The sequence below is a fragment of the Melanerpes formicivorus genome, unplaced genomic scaffold, assembly GCF_026170545.1.
Source record: "Melanerpes formicivorus ecotype bairdi unplaced genomic scaffold, bMelFor1.0.p_v2 SCAF_3, whole genome shotgun sequence".
In the NCBI taxonomy this organism is placed as follows: domain Eukaryota; kingdom Metazoa; phylum Chordata; class Aves; order Piciformes; family Picidae; genus Melanerpes; species Melanerpes formicivorus.
In genome coordinates this window covers 17,703,112-17,727,526 of record NW_027142355.1, presented here as the reverse complement: position 1 = coordinate 17,727,526, position 24,415 = coordinate 17,703,112, and the positions used below count along the sequence as shown (strand labels likewise).

Sequence of the window (24,415 nt, the reverse complement as noted above, 5' to 3'; positions counted from 1 at the left end):
AATGTCTTTGTCTCTTCCTTATTACTTGCACAAATTCTCTGAAAGCATGCTCAGTAGGTCCTAGTGTAGGGGGGAAAAAGAAGAGTTCATAATATTTTCCTTGCTTGCTCTTACTCTGTCATTCATTTAGTCAGGTTTTTCCATACTAGGAATTAAAAAGCAAATAAGCTAAAAAACAGAGTTGACTAATAGTTTCAAGTACCAGAATTTTAAATTGCCCAAGAAGGTATTTGGTGAAAATCTGAGCCCTTGAGCAAGTCTTAAATTGTGTGCCCAGCTCCGGAGCATCCAAGATCAGTTGGGAAATTAGAAAATCTTGGCTGTATGCTTATTTGTTAACTCCACTTGACTAAGTCCTTTCTATATATTGCTTCCCCAATTTGCAGTTGTTTTTGTCTTGTAAATAAGATACCCTTGACTGAGACATGAAAGTTCCCCAGGAAAACTGGAGAACCTTTCTCTTGGTAAATAGCACCCTAATTACAGAAGCAATTTTACAAACAATCCCCCAGGGGAAACATTTTTGTTCTCATCAGGAAGGCTCTTGAATAAAATAACACCTTTGCTAACTTCATTTATTTACAACAGGACACAAGACTGAGGCTGGGTTAGATTTATTGCCATTACATCATGATGCTCAGTAATTCATAAAACATTGGGTCTAAGAGTTAGCACTGCTGCTATTTCCTCTGATGCCTGACCTCACCACAGTCTAATAACATACAGGAAATCCAGAAGACAAAGGGGGAAAGTAGTGGTCTTGAATGCTAAAAATAACCATAGAAAACTAGTACAATCATGTAATAGAGTATGGCCCAATAATTTACTTAACATAATAGTAGTATCTGCTAAAGCAATTAGAGTCTGTTCCAAATGTTTTTAATGGAAAATATGTTGAGGATAAGAATAAGAACACTTAAAGAACTGAGCCTTTTAGGTTATGTAGTCCAGTTACGTGTAGTGGTTTTAGCTTTGTATATCTTATTACTTACATATGCACACCACTTAATAACTTGATTAGAACAGTCATCATATGGCAGTTATATTTCTGTAGGTCATCTTATATGAACCACACAGTGATCTTAAGAGATGTATTACACTTGACAACCCAGAAAGTTGCAATACAAAGGCATTCTAATTCTCAGTGTCGTCTGAAAATTGTTCAATATCCTTGATTGTACCTAGTGTCTGGTATGCCATTAGGATGATACTTTTGGTGTCTTTAATAATCAGTCAAGGATTACATGTCATTCATGGTTGATTTGGGTTGGCTTTATTATTTTATTTTGTTCTAATCACTCTATATTTGCAAGTTTTGTTTATCTAAAGGCATAAATAATATAATGACACTATGGTGAAATTGGTATTTTTCATGTCAGCTCATTTATTTGTGTTAGAATCAGAACAATATTTTATCAAAATGCAAATTTAGGCAGTGCTTTATAATTGGTGCAAATAGGTATATGACATTTTTAGGAAAAAAGAAAATGAGAAGAAACTTTTGCATGAAAGTCAGATAAAGCTGGTGTCTTTAGCTGGTGAAATATTGCAAAAGTAAGTTCACAAACATATACTTCTTTTTTTGAACAGATGCTCAGTTTGTCTGCGCCTGCCCTCCTTTTATTTGCATATGTTGCACAGAGGCTATTCTTCATATAAATACCAGTATTAGTATGCAAAGTAGTATGTTCAGGTGTGAACAAGTCTTCGCTATTTGACACTGGCACTTGATTTGTCTTCCATTCTGAAGCACAAGCACTTACAGATCATAAACTAGAAATAACGAATAAATTGAACCAGGTGTTCCTGAGCAGCCCATTTGGCTGTATTATTCCTTTCACTACATGAATTGAATTATAATTATGTAGACAGATAGGTAGATAGAAAGATAAATAGATGTGAAACATTTCTCCTTTTGAAAAGGTGTATGGTAACTTAATAGATACTAATTGATTTAATTTCAGAATAAAGCAGAAAAACATAGGGCTCTTGGTATCTGACTGAAAGTAAGCTATTAAGTGAGTTGTCTAAATTGAACTTATCTATGGAGATAAGTTTTCAAAACTTGTGCTACCAGAGTTGTCTACTGCATCTTAAAGCATATTTTAAAAATTGTAAGCCAGGAAAACTTTCCAGTAGAAGTGACATGTGGAAATAAAAGAAGATACAGAAGTGAAGAGGTCTCTTCTGTTTTCATTAATCTACAGAATGAAGCATGGAGCTGGATGGCATCTCAACAGCTCTTTTATCTGAATATCAAGAACAAAATTTCCAAGTGCCAAAGTGTCAGTGAATATCTACAAGCAGAGTGAGTGAATGGAAAGAGTATTTCTTGAGTAAATTATGTTACAGATTAATATAGAGACTGAGAGATCTTTCAGTGAGTGGGAAACTAGACAAACTGCATGATGGCAGAAGTACAGAGGTGGACAGATCTTAGGAGCTCAGGATTGTTTATTAGGTAAACACTTCAACAAAGTTCCTTTTATGTCCCCTTTGGCACAATACAGCAGCCTGAAACAGTTTCAGTTCCTACAGAATCTGGAGATCTTTGTTTGGGAACATCATTTTACTAAAGAACTGTCACTTACAAGTAATTTCCACAGGATTTGAAAACTGGTTTCCGACAACTCAATTTTGCTAAGCCTCAAGTTGGAAAACCAAAATATAATACAGGTGTTACAGAGTCCAATATCTCACATGAGTGCAGGTAAAATCCTGTAACATACAGAACCTGAACACTAAAAGTCAGAAGCATGTTCATTGTGTGCATTTCTTTTAATGGTTTGTAGTAATTAATGATTTAAACTTCTAATCACTTTTCACCTGTTTCTCCAATGATTACCACTTGCCACAATATTTATATTTGCTTTAATATTTGTATTTTGAGGGTAATTTATCACATTATATTAATTTGCACTTGTAGGTGTGTTTTTTTTAATAAAACATTCCATGGGGATGACTTTAATAAAACTTTCTTATTAAAAGTTCCATAACAGTATGATTCCCAAATCTGAATCCAAAATCCTCCTATTTAACAGTTTTCATAACTCAATAGATTAAGTGTGAAGTAGGAAATATAATAACAATAAGAACATAACAATATCCTGCACAGTTGTTCCACTTAAAATTATTCTTGAAATGTAACACAATTCATAAATAAATCACATCTCATTTCATGTGCTTAAAAGGCTCTGTGAAATATTCTTGATATAGTCATAAAATGTGTGTACAGAAAGTTGTATTGAGCAAGTGGAAAATCAGAATCCACTGACTTTAATATATTGGGGGTAAGGGGGAAAAAAAGTAACAATGAACAACCAAACAAACAAAAATTTAAACCAACACCACCACAAAAAAAACAACCAACCAAACAAATGCCCCTAAACCAAAAACAACCCACAGCTAACAGAAAAGCCATCACTGTCTTTTTTTCAAAGTCAGATGTCTCCAATCAGTTGCCTCAGCAGTGTTCATTTCCAACAGACTCCTAGTCCAGACCTAAATTTACATGAAGCTTCCTCTGTGGTCAAGTGAAAAGACACCTTGCCCTTGGGAACTGCAATTCTGATCTGGTCTGAATCATCATTCAGAGGAACCAGTTGCTTTCTGCTAAGTCTTGACTAGGGCAGCAAATTCAGCCACCCTAATTAATGCCTCTATATAGAGAAGATAAATCCAAACCTTAATGAGTCTGAAAGTTTTTTCTATGAGTGGGAAGCAAGATTCTTCCTTTTGTTCTTACCAACATTGAGTAATACAGTGAATGTCATATTTCAATGCCAGCAACTTCTGATTCAGTTCTCCAAATGGAAGCTCCTTCATGTTGCATTGTTATACTCCAGGCACTCAGCTGCCAGTCTTACAGGTTTATTTTTTTCTGGGGTTTTGGGGTGTTGCTGTTTTTTGTTTCTTTGCTTTCCCTTTCACTTGCTTCATGGCTGCATGAGTCCGTGAAAACAAGTGAAATATTAATATCAATAATGCTAACAACAGTGACCTACTTATTTGATTTAAAAAAAAAAAATATTAAACAAAGGAGTGATAGTTCCTAAGGCTTATTGGCATCTTGAATGTTTCTAGACTATGCTGTGTTACTGTTTGGCAGTTTGTTGTGGAAATCAGCTAGCCACTGGAAGTTACCCTGGAAATGTCATGCTTTCTGATGGTGGTTTGGGGGTTACAAGACTAAGAATATGAGTTTCTTCAAGTGCCATAGAGCAGGTGGGGAGCATCACTGCTGTCAAACCCCTCTACATCTTCCATGCCTTATAATTTAAACCAGTAATACCTCCTTAGTAGCTGCACATGCTCCATCAACACAGCCTTTAAAGATCATCTTGCATTGATTCATTACTGACCAGCAGTGGTTTCGCTGCATTAGGCCCTGCAATTCTGGGATGGTTTCTGTGTCAGTTGCCAGAAAAGTTTCAGGAAAAAAATCATTCTGAAACTCAGCAGTCAGTGCTATTAATTTTGGTAGATTAGCTCTTTCCCACTAACCATATGTTTTCTTACAAGCCAGAAATAGTATTAAACTGAGAAAGAAGATTTTTAAATTATTATTTACTTTATCTCTTTAAAAAAAATACAACCCTAATGTATGCTTTTGTCTTCTTGTCCTTGTTTTGTAGAGACAGTTCTGGATGGGCTAGCTGCTGAAAGAGATACAACAAATGGTGTCAAAAGTTATCATACTGGGTATACATACACATTTATATATGGGTATATAGTTGGTTTGTATATGGTTAAATGTGTATATAACCATATGGTAGGCTGCATTAAGAGATGTGTGGCCAGCAGGTCAAGAGAGATGATTCTTCCCCTTTACTCTGCTCTTGTGAGACCCCACCTTGAATACTGCATCCAGTTCTGGGGTCATCATCATAGGAAGGACACAGATCTGTTGGAGTGAGTCCAAAGGAAGGCCACAAACGTGATCCAAAGGCTGGAACACCTCTGCTATGAGGATAGACTGAGAGAACTGGGGCTGTTCAGCCTAGAGAAGAGAAGACTCTGAGGGGACCTTATAGCTGCCTTCCATTACCTGAAGGGATCCTGCAGAAAGGTTGCAGAGGGACTTTTCATGTCTATCAACAGGACAAGGGGGAATGGTTTTAAGCTGAGACACAGTAGGTTTAGAGTGGATCTTAGGAAGAAGTTCTTTATTGTGAGGATTGTAGGACTCTGGAATAGGTTGCCCAGGGAGGTTGTGGATGCCTCCTCCCTGAAGGTATTCAAAGCCCAACTGCATGAGACCTTGAACAGTTGAGACTAGTTGAGAGGCATCCCTGCCCATAGTGGGAACTTTGGAATAGACAATCTCTGAGGTCCCTTCCAACCTAAGCCATTCTATGCTTCTTTGATTCTATAACATTGTAATATATTGGTACATTGACTGCCTGAAGCTATTCAATAGTGAGTTAGGAAATAAATTTTGTCAAATAGCAATGTCTTGTCACCACTCAGTATCATATTTCAGCCATATTTCAGCTCTTTGAAAGTGAATCTCTGGCACCTTGAAATGGTAGATCATCAGGCTAAAGAATGTGAATCACAGTAACTTCTACATTCATTACCAGCACCAAACTGTGGTACTTTCTGTGTTAGTCTTGCCATTTATCATGCACTGTGCAGAAAAACATGTTTTAAGGAACCAGAATCATAATCTACCACCATTTACTAAATGGAACAATTCATGCCATACCATGAGCCAGCAATCAATTGTTGTCATCAGACTGTGGAATTTCAGGACCTAAGGAATCTTATTTCCAGTTTTATTATGTATTCTAGAGAAGCATCAATGAGATCTAGACCTAGAATTTAATAACTCAGCATCAACTAAATAAAACAAGATTTTAAACTACAAAGATCCTTAAAAACATTTTAAGTACATTGTAATGTTCTTCTGGGCTAATAGTGCAGATAAAGAGGAGTTTTGGACAATAAATTGAACTTGTTGAGTAAAATGGCAATTATTTGATTATTTTTTTTTGTTGTCCCCTCCACCTTCCCCCCCTTAGTTTTCTTATTCTTTTGTTTTTCTCTTTCCTTTTGTCATTTATAGAGAATTTCCTCTGCCCTGGTAAGCTTGCTTTCTCATGAGTTCTTGCCTTTGATTATATAATAATAGCCTCACAAAACTTTGAAAACATTGAGCATTTGGTGAATACCCACTTTTTCTCACTGTTTGTAGCTAAAGTATTTGCTAACTCAGTGCAATACCATTCTCTACATTCAATTCACTGCGAAACTCAAGAGGCAGTAAAAGTGTAAACTGAACAGATTTTTATTTTTTTCCTAATAGGAAATAGTGGGTTATTTTTTTCTAAGTAAAACCCTTGTCTGCACTGTGCAACAGAAGGCCACACTCAAAAAGTTCAAAGTCCTTCTAAGACTCTAAACAAAGTCTTTGCTATCTCCAGACAGACTGATTTTGATACTGTGACTTTACCCTAGAGCTATCCTCACTCTCTGCTGTGTGCTTGCAGGTTTTCAGGTGTCATTTATGTGGACAGGACTTAAGCATAGCCTGAATTTTCAGACTGATGTGGAGGCTAGCTCTCTGGAAAATGATCAAGCATACCTTTTATAAAAGATGAAGAGAAGAAATTTTGCTGTCAGACATTGACTTCTCATCTTGCTGTTATGGCATCTCAGGGCGCAACTTGTGTGCAAATGCCATAGACCACTGACTAGTATGAACAAGTGTGTATCACATGTCATATTGCTTCCTAGGCTTTTAATAAGAAGGTGAAGAATTACATAGAAAAAAAAATAAATTTATGCCTATATTTATTTTATACGTGGAGGTTGTTTGACCTGAGCACCCAGAAAATTATTTGGACAAGTTACTTTGTTTGTACAGGTTAGACTGTTTATCAAAACTCCTTGGGGTTTCCGACTAACCATGATATATTTATTTGGCACTTAATGGTGATGTATTTATTGTTGTTAATACTTGCCCATACATTTAGAAACTTATAGTACATATCTCTACATTGCATTTTGACTGAATTATGAAAACACTGTGGGATTTCCTTGTCATGTCTCTTCTTTCAAATGTTTCATACCACAAACACAAAAGAAGGGTAAGTCATCTCTGACTTACGCTGACCCAGTTCTCCACTCTTTCTTGCCTGCTACACACCAATATCAGTAGAGTTAGAGTGACATAAACCAGAAGAATTCAGTCAAAAATCAGATCCTTCCTACACCAAATCACTTTCCACATCTGTTTCGTATTTGTCTTATAATGACACATGGGATTATCCTTGGAGTATATTCTGCTTTTACTGTCATGCCATTGACTTTATAGCCTTATCAAATATCCATTGGTGTGCAGGTTGATCAATTATCATCTACTAAGAAGAAATCCCAAGAAAACATAGATTGATAATAACATTTTTCAATAATGGCTTGTAGCATTAGTGCCATTTTCTATTATTGTAGTTGAGGCCTAGTATTCTTCTCAATTTACCACTTTTATTTATTGCACAAGACCTAGATATGAACTTTAGAGCAAAACTTTAGAACTACTTTTCATTATTTATGAATTTCTGGTTAAAAAGAAACAAAGTCAATAAACTGGATAGAGGCGAGGAATGCATCTGGACTATTAAGAGATATAAAGAAAGACAAAGGGAAAGAAACTTAATACTGTGCAGGATGACTGCATAAATATAATCAGGCAGGCTACATCCACAAGAACAGGACTTTGGAGATTGAGCTTGGCTTCTGGGATCAAACTTCACAAAGCTGTATCCAAACTTCTTCTCTTACACAGCAGTAAACCCTTCCAGATAGACCATCTTGCTAACAGTCCATTTTCCCTCCAACTTTTTCTCCAGTAAATGGAATGACATGTGAAGTCTTTTAGACGTTCCTTTGAAAATACGTAATACACACACAGAGATATGTGCTTGCATGATGTAGTTAAACAAGACCATAATCAAAACTGTAACCTGTGATACAGAAACATGAACTCAGTAGGTTTAAAATAATACCATTTGGAAGCATGTTTGGTATCTGGCCTGACCAGTATGGATGAGGAAGATAGGGAAGGAAGGTTGCTAGCAAGAGTGCTTCTTCCAAATGCTTGAATTCTGTACTCACAAGGAAGACACCAGCCATTTGTCTGAATGATCTTCACATTAAATAAACATTACTAAAGTGATTGCTGATTAAAATTTGAGCTTTGCTTTTTGGGAGTTTGTTTTTTTGTTTTATTTGCATCCTCCAAAGCACTGCAGCATGCCAATTGAAGCTGAATTGACAGCTTAGGAGCAATCTATGACTTCTTGAAGGGCAGCTCTGGAAATGACAGGCCATCACTCTTTACCACCATTGCAGATGATATAATAAGGTCCAAAAGCCACAAGTTGTTTTATGGAAAATTCAATAAGAAGGCAAAGGAAGTTGCTCAGAAAAGTTCTGTAGTCCATTTCTGAAGATTTTTACAACTTGGCAAGACAAAGTCAACACTGACCATACTCTGTATTAACTGTCTTCTTGCTAACAAAATTCCTCCTGGATTTAATATCTAGAGAGCCCTTCAAGCCAGCAGCTCTATGAATCTGTCTTTGGGAAGAGATAATGAGAATAAGAAAGGAGGAAGTTCTTAATCTGTGGAAGCAGTGAGTGCTGTAGGGACCTGAGAATCAAGGTTATAAAATAACAATACAATATTGTAAGATCTTCATTGTTTTCACTCACTATCTGTCTATCTATCTATCTATCTATCTATCTATCTATCTATCTATCTATCTATCTCACTCACACAGTATCACAGTATAACTTAGGTTGGAAAGGACCTCGAGGATCATCGAGTCGACCTCTCTCTATGTGTGTGTGTATATATATGTGTATATTTAAAGTTTCATTGTATGGTACTGAAAAATGAAAATAAAGCTTTTGTGACGTGTTTAAAAATGAACATGAGGCTGTTTGAAACAAGTCACTAAATACTCAGGACACAAAAAGCAGAGTTTACCATATAGTGTACTAATCTGCACTTGCAGGGTATTTCAGGAAAGTAGTCAGGTTTTATCTTTTTTCAGACAAAAGTTTAAAATTCCATCTTCTTCCCTTACTCAGATATATTCTCAGTAAAAACAAAAAGAATTCAGTGAAACCATGTAAATTTTATGTGAAGTAGAATAGAGGACACACAAGCTGTGCATGTGTATTTGTGCTTTTGAGTAGCCTTCAGCACGATACTGATTAGAACGCTGGGACTTTTACCAGATCCTCACCTAATGCTATCTGACTTTCCTGAAGCTGTAAAACTTACTGTAAGTCATGTATAGCTCAGTCTGTTTAGTTAATTTTATTTTTAATGTTCTTTCATCAAATAATGTTGGCTTTTTATTTCATTTCTCTTTCCACACCACAGGACAACATTTTTAGAATGGGAGATTCACATTTTGAAAATGGCCGAGGGAAAAGCCCTTATGATCCTAAACTGCTGACAGCTTCTCTTTTAATAGGTAAGTGCCACAATAAAAGTTCAATGAGCTGTGTGTTTGCTGTAAATAGTTGCCAGTTTTCTACCTTTTTTTTCCTCCTCCTTGCAGCACCTATGCTATAGGCTTTGGCTTATGCATTTTAATTCCAGGCTAAAGTAATTTTGGCTTCATTTTTAATGTAGCTGACCCAGATGTCTTGAGAAACAAGGTGTGTATAAACCAAGATTCAGTTATCACAAAAGCTGCTTTATACCTCTGTAAACACTTGATTCTTCAAAGTATTTCTCCTCCTCAGAGCTAGGTGACTGTGGAGGTATTTTAATTGCCCAATTTACAGACTGGCCATGCTGATGGTCACTCCAAAACAGCTAAGAGCAAAGCGATAGCAGGAATAAGTAGTTTCTTACATCAGTTTTGTTGCCAATGAAGGTCTGTCAGCCAGCTGTACCTGAACGTGAGCTGCAGGTATGCAAGCAGCCACAGGTTTGTTCTTCAGATGCTGTTTCATCTGAGAGATCTATCTGACAGTGAACAGACTTAAACTCCTGGCCAGAACAGAGGGATTTCAATAAATTAGGTATTTCTAAATTAGTAATACTTCATTGTAAAGAGCACCTGGAATGTGTTAATGTAATTGAACTAATCTAATTGATTGAATTTATCTAATTAAATTAATTGTGATCATTGTTCTTCCTTCTCCTGTGGAAAAAAAAACGAAACACCAATGAAACCAAACCAAACCAAACCAAACAACAACAACAAACCCTCAGCAACCAAACAAAAAAGTGCAAAAAGATATTTTGTGATAAATTCAGAGTGAAATAAATAGTTCTTTGTGTAATGGCTCTGGCCAGGTGTAGGACTTTTCTAGCAGTCAAATCCAATGGGGCAAGAGTTTCAGAAAACGGTAGATTCTCTTATCTCAGAAGGCTGTGGGAAATGACAACACAACTGTACTTATTCCAGGGCCTTGCCTACCATCTATTCTCCTTATGTTTACAGTACATTTAAAAATTAAGCTATTCAAAGTAGCAAAAAAAAATTTAGTCTTAAGTGTGCCTCGTTTCCTGATCTTGGAAGCCCCTAACGAACACAGGTGATGAGCCACCCTGGGGACATGCACTTTTTAACAGGAAAAACAGGAAAGACGTCCACATCTTGCTCTGACTTGTACCCTGTACAAACAGGGTGGAAGAAAATGTGTATGTAAACAGCCAGTTTATAAATTAATGCCTGGAGCAGCTTGAATTTGTGGCAGAGCTACTCTCAAGAAAATAGCTTTACTATTTACTTTAATATACAATAAAGAAGGAGAATGATGACAAGCCAGTATTACATGGTATACCCGGAATGCAACTGCACAAAGCCAACAACGTCTAGCTTTTCACATTCCTCTTTTTTTTTTCTTTTTTTATTTTTTTTGCCTCAGTCCAGCACAAATATGATTATCTTATTTCCCTTGGCTTAGATTTCATGTCTTTTAAACATCTTTGCTTTCTTGAGCCCACTTCCTATCACTATAATTTTCAACCCATGTCTTTTTCCTCCTAATAAACACTAGACTGAGTATGATACTGTGTTTTGAATCAGGCTACAGTTAGAGCCCTGGGTGCATTAACGCTATAGAAAATGGCACAAATTCAACATTCAAAACCAGTGATTGATTTCTACTTGACTTATACAAAGCTCAGGGTGATGCTAAAATTAACATTCCAGCATCCTGATCATGAAGACCCTTTCTTCTCGGCCTCCTCATAGCTGCCTTACAGTCATCTTGTGTTACTGATTATATTGTTGCATTTACTTCAATCCTTTACTGCAGAGGTTCCCCATGTATTTCAGAAAGTGTACAGCAGATTCACTATTTGTTCAGAGCAACTTACTTTTTATCTTTGCCAAAAATAGCATAAATGGTAAATGTTTACAGTTAGAATGATGACCCAAGGCAAAATAATTTCCTCCCTTCAAAATTAGTGAGGAGCAGGAAATGAACTGGCCCGCTCTGCCAGTGACTGTATGGAGAGGTTTGGCCCTGCTGCTTTCTGAAGGAGGTAGCACTGGAGTGAAGCAGTGAACAGAGCATGAAGGACAGAGGAGCCAACAACAAATGCCTAACGCTGTAGGGAACATGGGTGGACTGCTTCTTCCCTTCTGAGCCAGAACTATTTATCCTCACAAGCAACCATGGTACCTTAGGTTCAAGAGGACAACTGTGTGTAAAACAATTTTCTGGCACTCATTATAATGCAGTGTTATAATTAACAACACAGGATAACTATCTGGAAGATAGAAGGCTGATAAGTAAAAGTATTTTATATATTTAAATACAGAAGGGAAAAATAACTTCTGTTCTTCATCAGAAACATTAAACAGAGATTATGCAAAGTGAAGAGTATGTTCTTGACTCCATAACTAGAAGGTAAATCTTAGGTAAGTGAAATGTAATTACTCAAGATGGAATTTGGGCAAAACATCAAGGTTAATTTGCAAAAAAGGACCTTTAATAGCTGTTAGTACTCAGAATTCCTATTTTATATTTCAGATTAAATAAACTTGTATACCTATAAAAATTATTTTCATTTTTCCCATTCTCCAATTTTATTTTTTTTTTAAACTAACACAAAACCAAACCAAACAGTTCATCATTATTAAATTGTTCCAATATTTTTCCATGCATTGGAACATTCCTTGTTCCATCCACCTGCAAACATTTTTCATTATATTTTTTAGGAGTTGTTTGTTAAAGATCATTATTGCTACTCTACTCTAAAGTAAATGGCAGCTGGGAACACAATATAACTAGTTCCTAGAAATGTAAGGCTTTGTTCAGCCATTCCCATCTATGTGCTGCTAAGTAAACAATTTCCATTTGAACAAGCTAATGCATGAAAATGTGGAGACTAAGCAGTCCCTGGGCACTGCTAGTGTGTATTCCATAAAGAATGTAATCATAGGAGAAAATATCATGGAATGTGTTAGTCTAAGGAAGTTGTATTGGGATAGGCAAGAAAAAAATTGGTGAGGAGACAGCATTTTGTTCATTTCCACTTTTCTCTTAAAGTTAGTGAAAACTGCTTTTAAAATTACTGTGAATGGAAATAGTGCAGCAAAAACTATCCATGGCATTAACAAATAATTTTCTAGAACAACATTTAGTAAACTTCAGTCAAAAAGAAGATCTGCATAGGGTAATAAAGATGAATGTACTTCTGTGTAGCTTCTCATGTAGCTTTTGAATAGTACTAACTTAAAAGGATGTGCACATCTGGGCCATGACTTGAGGCTCACCTTAATTTAACAAAAATTATCTAAAGCCCTTACAAAAATAAATGGCATTCCTTGGTATTTCTATCTGGGAGAAGTCAAAATCCCCTTTTTGCATGACTACAGAAAATGAGTTGAAACTGCAGACACTGGTTTAGCTACACTGAAACTTAGAGGGACTGTGGTATAAAGCAAAGAAAGGTCAGCTACTTTCTACCGACCTTTCCCCCTTTGGAACATGCTGAAGTCCATTATTAGAAAAACTTTGACTCTGTCACCACAGATGAAAAAAATATAAGCCATAAAAGCCTCATAAGCATGAAAAATTACTGGCCTGAACTTACTCAAACCTGGAATACATGTTACTTTTGGTGGTGTTTATATATTGAGTTAGAAGCTGAGGTGTCAAAACCTCTTACAATTCAGAGTATTGCAAATGTATAATTGTAATGAGTTTCTGACCTATATTGGATTTAATCTTAAGAATTCAATATTAAATATATATCCTTTTTTCCTTTCTTGATTGACCTTTAGATGTGTTGATAACTAGGAAGCAAAATAGACCTTGTTTTTGTTCTTTCCCCCTTTGATTTATATTGATTTATCAGAATTCACTAGGGACTGAAAGACAAGAAGACGAAGATAAGGTTAAAGAAAGGTTAAGCATAGCATCAAAGCTCTTTTTACAAGCAAATGGTTTTGTGTTCTTTAAAATCTCAGCTGCCTACACTGCACATTACAATCACTATAATTAAGTGATTGTCTCACTTTAAAAAAAAAAAAAGTTAAAAATGACATAGAGGAATGATAAATTGTTAATTAATGATATGCTGTTCTGTTTCACTTCTGATTACACCTCCTGCTGGGCACGACTGGTCTATTTGCTTCTAATCTCTGCTGTGAATTCATTCAATTCCACGCCTTTTCACTATCATGTTTTCACCCTTCCTGACTTTCATGACTACCATATGGTAGAGAGCCACTGTAGGTTCAATTGATAATTTCATGGTGTCAGTGTTCTGGGAAAAGATGCTAGTGATATCCAATAGGCATGCTTGGATCTGATTGCTCCACTATGGAAATACCTAAAATTGCCATGAAAATTATAAACTTGTTCCTAAAGGGTGTTTTAAAATTAGGATATGGTAGAATTCATCATGACCATGAAAAAAAATATTACCTTAGCTTGAAGAAAGAGTAATTTTACCTTCAAACTTGTATTTTTCACAGGAGACCCATTTAAAATGAGTAGGTTGAAAATAGTAGTTAGAAGCATTAATATACTTTAATTCCACATTGGAAATGTAGGGTAAAATATCTCACATACAGGTGTAAATGGTTACAGTCCTGAAAAAATTTGAATTCTGAGTAATCTGATGAATAAGGTCTATGTTAATGCCAGAAAAATATATATTATGCTTTGATCTCTAGTTGTTTTTTGTGTGTCTGATTACTCTGTACTTACTCTGTTTCTCTCTGATAGTTGACAGGTATTTAACTGTACCTAGACCTTTGAATTTAGGCTGTTTGTCTCCTCCATGGTACTTCTCAGCTGGCTGAGAGGCACATGGGTACTCTAATGCTATGAATTTCATCTCCAGCTAGGAGATGGTATGTGCCTCTTAGAATAGAATAGAATAGAATAGACCAAACCAGGTGGGAAGAGACCTTCAAGATCATCATGTGCAACCTATCGTCCAACACTATCTAATCAACTAAATTATGGCACCAAGCACCCCATCAAGTCTCCTCCTAAACACCTCCAGTGATAGTGACTCCACCACCTCCCTAGGCAGCCCATTCCAATGAGCAACCTCTCTTTGAAGAATTTCTTCCTAACATCCAGCCTAAACCTCCCCTGGCACAGCCTGAGACTGTGTCCTCTTGTTCTGGTACTAGCTGCCTGGGAGAAGAGACCAACATCTGCCTGTCTACAACCTCCTTTCAGGTAGTTGTAGAGAGCAAGAAGGTCTCCCCTGAGCCTCCTCTTCTCCAGGCTAAGCAACCCCAGCTCCCTCAGCCTCTCCTCATAGGGCTTGTGTTCCAAACCCCTCACCAGCTTTGTTGCCCTCCTCTGGACATGTTCCAGCAACTCAACATCTTTCCTAAACTGAGGGGCCCAGAACTGGGCACAGGACTCAAGGTGTGGCCTAACCAGTGCTGAGTACAGGGGCACAATGACTTCCCTGCTCCTTCTGGCCACACCATTCCGGATACAGGCCAGGATGCTATTGGCCTTCTAGGGCCACCTGGGCACACTGCTGGCTCATGTTCAGCCTACTATCAACCAGTACCCCCAGGTCCCTTTCCGCTTGGCTGCTCTCTAGCTACTCTGACCCCAGCCTGTAGCACTGCATGGGGTTGTTGTGGTCAATGTGTAGAACCCGGCACTTAGATGTGTTGAATCTCATGCCCTTGGACTCTGCCCATCTTTCCAGCCTGTCAAGGTCACTCTTCAAAGCTCTCCTACCCTATTCTATTCTTACGGGCCAAAGTGTCACAGACAAATAAGTCATTTGTTCACTGTAATATACATGAGGTCAAGCTAGCAGGGAATGATCTCATTTATTTTCTCCCTTAGCTGTTGTCTTTTACCAGTACATCAGTTACAAAGGTGGCCAGAGAAGAAAGACACGTTCTAGCTTTCTCCTTGAAGATACTCTTTTCTGAGGATCTGCTTACTTTGCTTACTTAGAAAAACAAGTTATTAAAAAAAAAAAAAAAAAAAAAACCAGAAAAAAACCACACACAAATAAAAAGAAAAAAGTAAGAAAAATGTAAGAAAATGTTTTCAACAAAAGGAAAAAGGAAAAGGAAAGTAACCGCATACAGCCAGAAAACTGCCATAAGTACTTTTTTATAGGAAAGATTGAAGGGACTGAAGGACTTTCTGAGCCAAGAGTGAATGAGCTGGATTCTAATTCCCAACACAGTCATAAAAGCCCAAGAGCCTGATAGAAACTTCTTGAGATCTTCCATCCAAACTCCTGTTCAAAACAGGGTAACTTCACAATTAAGTAGGTTTTTGGAGTCTGCACACCATTGCCAAGGATGGGTGTACTCTTCCAGTCTAAGAATCCAAACATATTTCTAAGAAGTGGCTACACTAGCAGTCACAAGATACAGCTCATTTGAGAGAGGTTACAGTTAAGCTCTGCAGTGAGAAAACAGTCCTAATCTCTTTTCAATGACAATACATTTCATATGGGTTATTGCTTTGTAATTTCCCCATTATCCCTATTGGTGTAATATAAATACAGGACTGACAGCTTTTTCTGACTTACCATGACTGGAAAATTGAGAAATGTTGCTTACAATTATGTCCTCCCACAGATGGTGAACTGTACTCTGGCACAGCAGCAGACTTCATGGGCAGGGATTTTGCCATTTTCCGAACTCTGGGGCATCACCATCCAATCAGAACAGAGCAGCATGATTCCCGGTGGCTAAATGGTATGTAAAATATATTTATCCAATTTATCCAATTACATTCATCTAGTCTTTAAAGACCAGTAACACAGCTTTGTTCCAGCAACATCTGTGACATATACACCCCTCTGTCGTTTGGAGCAGAGTTTTGTCTTAAACCAGTTAAGTTAATCAAAGTGATTTATAAAGAAGCATTTTTAGTTTAATTACATTGAGATTTGGGGGGTGTCAGTAAATGTAAAACATATACAGACACTATGGCTGTTGCAACAGGAGCAGATTGATCTAGAGTGCAAGTTGGATGGAAGCTTAATGTTTGTGAAGGCATCAGCCACACATGAACACAAAATAACTACAGACAGTTGGGCAGGACTATGCCTTGTACAAGCTATATTTTTTGACTACAATGAAGGGAGTCTGATGCTGACCACCAAGTCCAGCAGAAAGTGAATCAGCAGACCTCCCTGAGTAGGTCAGAGATGTCCATACTTTGGCAAAAGTGAAAAGGGTCCTGGGCACAAACTATTTGGTTTCACAATATTCAATAGTTTAATAAGGAACAATAGCTGGCATTGCATGGATATTGCTAGTCAGGTCTGTAGTTGGTTGTTTGCATGTATGGGGAGGGATAGTTTTTGGAGAAAATCTGGGTTTGGCTTCATGTACCAAAATTGTGTATGGCTACTCTATCCAAGTTCTACTGAAGTCAAAGTTCCAATAACTTAAATTGAATTAAACTTAGCTTTAGCTATGCAAAAAATGTGATCATTATAGAAACGAGAATTCATCAATCTGAGAAAGCTGACACATGATTTAAGTAAGCCAGTAATACTGACTGTAGTTACCTTGAGTTAATTTATAGTTTAATATTTAAAGAGTTAACTAGACACATTTGCTGTATATGCTGCTTGCATCTGCAGTCCTGTTTTTGAATTCACAAAGTATTTTGTTACATAGTTTTCACTTCTTAGCCACATTATTTATATCTGTGCTAAGGTCCAGGTTTCTTAATGCAGTTTTGCAATTTAGTGCAAACTGTTCACACATTTTTAATGTGTAAGAGCAGACCATGTTTAACAACAGTTTCTTACTACTTCCATTTAGGAACTTCTAGTATCATACTGTCTATCATATTAACTGTGTATACAATCCAAAGCAAGACCAGTCCCTAACTCTTAATTGAAAGCACAAACTGTTATTGCATGTTGGATAAACTCTATATATGACAAATGCATTGGGTATATGTATCATGTAAATGTGTATGTAATGATGTGTATGAATCTGCATTTTAATATGATAAGCTGTATGAATATGATTTTAGTCCTGATAGATTTGCTGTAATCACATAGACTGCTGTGAGACAAGATTCAAGTCTGTCATACTTCAGTTCTGCAGTTCACGCTTGTCCAGTAACCCAGAAATATTGTTCATCGGGTTATTTTATTATAATAATAGACAAGATTTCTGGACTTCAGGAGACAGTGAAGTACAGAGGTTATAGACATATCCATTTCTCTTTGTAGTAATATGCTAAAGATAACACTCACTTTTGTTATGATAGTCACGATGACATAAAGTCCAATCATGCAAGCAAAATCTGCTTTTGTGCAGTAGAATTCGACAGTGACAGTTGAGTCAGGAGGATTTATATAATGAGAAAGCACAGCCACTGTCCACAGCCCCTGTACTTCATTGTTGAAAATATGTCATTTGTTTGTGGATTGGGTTATCAGTCTTTCAGCACTGAGCATGAGAACTGCTTTTCCCAAATTAGCACTAAGGGTACATCTGATAGGGTACAGAAACCACCACAGCTTTGTGCTCTGGGAGAGGAGAAGACAGTTGCATATAAAGAGCCGATGACCTTCAAGCTCTTTAAAATTTAAGTATTATCCAAAATGAGCATAGAAGTAGAAAATCAGTGTCTGTCATAGCACACAGTGAAGATGATTTTCAATTCAGTACATGTACTCCTTACACTATATTCCTGTATGGAAAGTTTCAAGCTAATTTAAAAAGAAAGGTAACAATCAAACTGATGCTTGTAGAAAATATTCTCATAGCTGTCCATAATTTAAAAGAGAATAATCCTTAAGTGCATTTTTGAAATCTATCCCTTCATTGCAACTTAATACATTTGCCTTCCTAAGACAAAAGGTTGTCAAAATCTGCACTGCATTGTTCCTTTTAAAAGCTCTAAGACTACTCTTAATTTCCCAGTGATAATACCCTGGCAGCCTTTCCACACAGTACTCCTTATTTCAGCATGTAACAGGGAAATCCAAAACTGATAATAATTAGGGTTTGAAGCTCTGCAGACTTGCCAGTCCTTTGATTATTATTTTTTTTGTCGTTATTCTATTTTATACATAATTCTAAAAGCAGCTTTGTATTAGCACATATTTAAAGGGTGTATACTTCTAATGAACAAGTTCTCATTGAAGGATGAGATTCACCCTGCTTTTTTAAAGATCTCTGTAAGTTTTGAATCTTAAGTTTGCAGGTTGAGTTTGTAGTAAAAACAGATTGCTATGTAGTGGTGAGTTTGTTTTTATAATTGCTTTCTATAGTGTGCTTAGCCACAGGATAGAAGCCACCATTCTAATGGTCAGATACTGAAAGCTGGACAAGAAACGCAGTCCTGATCAAACTACTCACCCCCATGCAGTTTAATAAGCTAGGTGGTGAGACATGAAATTTTAATTGCTAATGTTTACTCCATTCAGAGCAGGAACTTGAACCTGTTTCTTTTTCATATTAAGGCTAAGAACTGGGTGTGGAAAACTCAACTGTTTGGTACCAAAAACGGAGAGGAGAGACAGTTGCACATGAAGAACTTGAAAACCTTTCCCAAAATTTAAATATTACCTTTAAGTAATGTAAAAACAGGAGAACATTGCACAGAGTGATTAAGTTTTTGGATTTAAGTATGAACACAGAGTTGCTACAGAGATCACACAGTCACTTTTTGGAGAGGCTCCACCTTTGTGAGAAATTAAATGTTGCTGGGAAGAGGGCTTTGAACTGTGCCCAGCCCAAGGGAAGGTGCTGACCAGCAGCTCTTAAAGGCTTTTAAAGACTTTTAAAAATATTAAATACTCAAAGGCTTCTAAAGACATTTCATTTTGTATAAATAATTAAACAGTCAGCAAGCCAAATAAAGCAAGGGAGACTGATTCTATAGCCTTGTAGCTGCATTCATCTAGAAGCTAGGGAGCCGTACATCAGTCACTGTAGCAGTGTATATTTAATTATTGATACAGTGTTGGCCAGATGTGATATGGAGGCATTTGCAAAAACACAGTAAAATAAGTTGGTGCTGAGGGAAGTAATCTTGGATATAAAAAGCTGCAGTCCAATGCCCTGGACTGAATCATATACTTTATTATAAGCCATATGTGTGCTCACCCTGGACATTGGCTCCTCTGGTAAGATCAGAGTTTCTCTGCACAAAAAGTTTTGACAGTTTTAGTTGGTCCCAGTGAGGGTCAAGGAGAAAAAAAACTGAAATTAAACAAAACAAAACAAAACAGAAACCCAAAAAAACACCCAACCAAAAAAACCCCAAGCTAATGCTCAGTGTTACTGTAAATAGCAATGGTTTTGATGTTACACATACATCTTACAGTCTTGCCTGTAGGCAAAATTCATGTTTTCTTTTAAACGTACTATTGCCTCTTAACAGTTCAGAGCTGTCAGAAGCAGTGTTATTTCACCAAAGTGTAGACCAGGTCCTGCTTCTATGAATTGCTTCAGAAATATATATATATATATATATATATATATATATATATATATATTTAAACAATGATTAGGAGGCCTGAGCAGATTGGAGAATCTTTTCCTGGTACCTGAGAGATCCCTGGTGAACCACATGCAGTTTTTGCTGTACACCATCCTACTAACATTCATGGAAGGTCTGAGGGCATGGCTGGAGGCAAGAAGGCAGAAATGACAGTGCAGTGTACCAAAGCATATGCTAAGCAATGCAAAAGCATTGTACTGAAAGCACTTTTCAAAGTGAAGATTAAGGGAGTGGAAGGAAAGCTTAGAGCCACTCTCACCTTCCCTGACTTGAGCACAGGCGATCTGGATTTAAGTTGTTAACATTTTGTAAAATGAAGGACTATAAACATTTATTTTAAAAGCAAAATAGAGTTGGGCTGCAGAAGATCTGTAAGGAAATGAAAGCGCAAAAGTTGACTTAAGAGAGTATTGCGAATTTGCATCCCAGAAAAGTAAGAGAATATTGGCCTTGCTCACCCTCTTTGCTAGACAGATGAGGGAGACTGTCAGTCTGAACTTCCAGCCTTGACTTGGAATTTCTTTGCTTTATATGGGTTTAGACCATCTCTCTGATATTATTTTAACATACTATCCATGGCTTAATTTTTAAAGCAGTGTATTAGCTATGCTTACTTCCTTTGGGTTATTCTCCTTGGTAATCTTTATGGTTACATAAACAGCTGAGAATTACAGAAGCTGAGTGACTCTTCAATAAAAAAAGAAAATGCCCTCTTAAATTTTGCAGACAAGAAACACAGGCTTGATACTCTCCTGGAATTCATTCAGAACTCCAGCCATCACTTTATGTTGTTTCTGCTCATGGAGGTTTTTGGAATGTCCCAGTGCTGGCTACATACATGGATAATTTTGAATATGTGTATATTGAACAGTGGAGGGACGCATGGCAAGAGAAAAACAAGACTGCAGCTAGTTTATGAGATTTTTACCTCTCCAGTTAAATGTCAAGATGTTTAGAAATTAATACTTGCTTTCTTCCAATTACTTCTGATGAGATTTAAATGTGTTCATTTGCTGCATCCTTCAATCTGTAGCTTGATCTTGGTCACCCACACCAAACCCTTTTGTGACCTATACATACCCACTGATGCCCCCCTCTTCCATGTCCCTAAACGCCTTCCTAGTTTCCCACTTTCCAGTTTACCTCTTACACATTCCCAATCCAGATATACAGAAAGCACTAAAATACATGCTATCAAAGGTGAGCAGGTGAGGAAAATGGCTGGCCTGCCCACATAGACAGGACTCAACCACCCTGCCACCTGGGAATTACTTCATAAAATACATCTGAGATTTTCTTGCAGAAAAGAGGTGATGAATGCTATAAATAATAAAATCTCCAGCAAAAAAGGTATATTGAAATAAAGGATGTTAAAAAGTACAAACAGAACCCTTCCACACTCTCCAAATAGGGTATGAATTACATAGAATATATTTAGCCTTTAAATTAGAAGTTTTGAATCATGGGGGGAATGAAATTAGAAAAAGCTGCCCAATAAAAGTAGTCAGTGAGACAGCCTGGCTGGTGTTAAGAGGAATTTAGATAACATTTTATATGTTGTAATATAGCACACTTGCCTGACACCACAGGGGACTGCAATGAGTCGAACAAGAAGTCTCATTTGGATCTGCATCCCCATAAATTTGCAAGGGCATATTTAAACAACCTTACCAATGAAAACAGTAAGGGTAATTTTTTTGTGTGTGAATTTTTCATTGTCAGCTTTTTTGGTGTTGTTGGGGGTTTTGTTTGCTTTTTGTTGTTGTTGTTTTGGGGGTTTGGTTTGTTTGTTGTCGTCAATTTTTTGTTGGTCTGTTTGGTTTTTTTTTTCCCTGCAAGGTTTGGGGGAGATGGGGTTGCATTTAAAGTATGTATTTCTATATGTGAACCAAATTTGTCAGCTGACATATCCTGTCATGAAGGCTGTACTGTGGACTAAGTCCCACACTTTCCCACCACTGCTTATACAGGCATGAATAACTCCAACCCTTGCAGGAGCAAAACATGTCCATATATGCAAGTCTCATTTCTCACCCAATACATTCTCCCACCTCCAGTCCCATTATCTTCATTGCTAAGAATAGTAATAAATAATTTCACAGTGATAAATTCTATGTGTGACAAATGCTAATGTCACCTAACACAGTGCTAGGAAGTACTCAGAAACTATGGTGGTAGTGGCATAATAGTGTGCATAGGATGGCATACAAACTCAATTTACAAGATTTTTTTTTCCCCTTAAAACTGTAGATCCAAATTTGAGAGATTTAATATGAATTGTAAATTGTTTTTCTTATTGAACTCTAACAAGTCTTTTCTCTATACATTTTTATTACAACCCATTCTTTCTGTCTTGGAAGAAATGTAGACTTTCTGAAATAATAATTTCTTTCTTAGAGTATGGGTATATTACATTGTTAACCATGGCATCCTTTCCGGGTTGTAGCTGAGTCAGCCTTATTATCCACAGCAAAACATAGCAACTGTGAATGTAGATTAAAAACCATGCTTTGCTACAATTCATACCATGACTGTCTTTATAAAGCATATAAGATCAAAAATGAGGGAGCTGAGAGTGTTTTGTACACAGAGCATTTTTTCTGCTGCACATAATACATTTTTAGGAAAAGAATTCCTAGCTCTCAAAACAAGCATTATGGAATATGACCTCAGTCCTGAAGAGGTTAGTGCATAGTCTTTCTTTAAACAGAAACTTGGAAGTGATTGTCAGCTTGGGGATCTAGGCTCACTCCTGTACACTGAAACAATCTATAGTGATGCTCCTTAGAATTGCTACATTTTAGGGAGTTTATGTCAGCGGTGAATACAGTACCAAGTCAACAAACTAGTAAATCCTGGTGAGTCTCATGCTGGGATGAGATCTAAGTGCAGCCCTTCCCATCATCTATGCTCTGACTTTTCTGGGAAGAAAGTGGACAAATCAGCTGTAACAACCTCTGGCTAGGTGCTAGATTTGGATAAAGCGGAGTACCTGGCTGTATAGGGCAAATCGTGCTTCGGTGATCAGAATCAGATTTAATGACCTAGGTGACATACTTTTTATAGATATACTCACGATGAACAAATCTAGAGTCTATCTCCCACCTCTAGCAGTAGGAACTGAGTGAAAACTCAGCTGCATGACCTCACTCTAGGAGTAACATTCTTCCTCCTGAATGTCTCAAGCTCTGTAGTCTTCTCATACTAATTAATCAACACCAGTAATTGTCTGATTACCAGTAGTCACAGTGATATTCTATGTGCTCTAGACAGTTTTTTGATGTTTTTTTGTTTGGTTGGGATTTTTTTGTTTATTTCATTTTAGTTGTTGTCATGGTGATTCTGGTTTTGTTTTAAAAAAAGAACAATAAGAAGTTTTGCTTATTTGTATGTATTTATTTCAATGGATGACTAGTAGAGTTGACAATGGACAGCTTTGTAAAGTGATGGTCTATTTGCATAAGTTGGCAAACTCTGTACATAACTCAAGCAGTGGTATCCATGGTGATGATCTCTGCTGGAAAGCTTCATGTGTTACATTCAGTTAACATATGGTTAAAAGGACCGTATCTATCTATACGAATCTGTATATGTATAAATATAAATATAAGCATAAATATAAATATGAATATAAATATATTACCCACATGCATCAGTTCATAGGAATCCAATCTTCTTGCCTTGGAGCTGAACTTCAATACAGAACAAAAGGTAATTTGTCCAGAACAGGTGACATATTAAGGTTCTAAAACTGAAATTAGTTTCACTTCTGTTGTAGGCCTCACTTTAATTACACAATGTAGATTTCTTTGTAATTATGATTTTTGCAAACATCTGAATCAACTGAAGGAAAAGGAAGGTTTAGATTAGGTAGCAGGATGACAAAGACAAATCCTATGTTACAGTCCTTGCAAAGTCAAGTAGGTTTCTCATGATCTCTGAGATTTCTATACCAGCTCATCACAGCTCTAATGTTTGGAAAACAGTGACTATTTACCAAATTATGCCTTCTTTTCTGCCTACAAAAGTAACTAACCAGTCTTTCAGGAAAAGTTAAGCAAAAATCCACTTGTAAGGAACCACACAGCAGAATACTAATGGATTTGTAAAAACCGGAATGGATCTGTTACAGCCCTCTTCACTGACATATGACATAGATCTCAGCCTTTTTTCTGTGTTCTATGTTTCTATGTGTTGTGTTTTGTTTCGTTTTGTTTTTTTCTCTTCTGCTCTAGCCATCAATTTAATGAGTGTTGACCCTGTCAATACCAATTTCCTCTTCTCAGGCCACTACGTTCAGAGTTAGGTGGGCATTCAATAGAGATTTACTGTTGACTGGGTAATTTGAGTTCATGTGTGTGGTGAAAAATTAGTGAGAAGAATTACCCAGAAAAGTGGATGCCATGACAATGCATGTCACCATGGTGTGACCAGCTCTGCTGACACAGGT

At 36.9% G+C, this 24,415-nt stretch overlaps 1 protein-coding gene across 1 annotated transcript in view; it reads left to right on the top strand.

The window, feature by feature from the left end:
* SEMA3A (semaphorin 3A) overlaps positions 1-24,415 on the top strand; it is a 169,045-nt gene that overhangs the window by 93,529 nt on the left and 51,101 nt on the right. The window contains exons 5-6 of the mRNA XM_068167882.1: positions 9,395-9,488; positions 16,065-16,184. Coding sequence (XP_068023983.1) covers positions 9,395-9,488; positions 16,065-16,184 — 214 coding nt within the window. The remainder of the gene's footprint in view (positions 1-9,394; positions 9,489-16,064; positions 16,185-24,415) is intronic.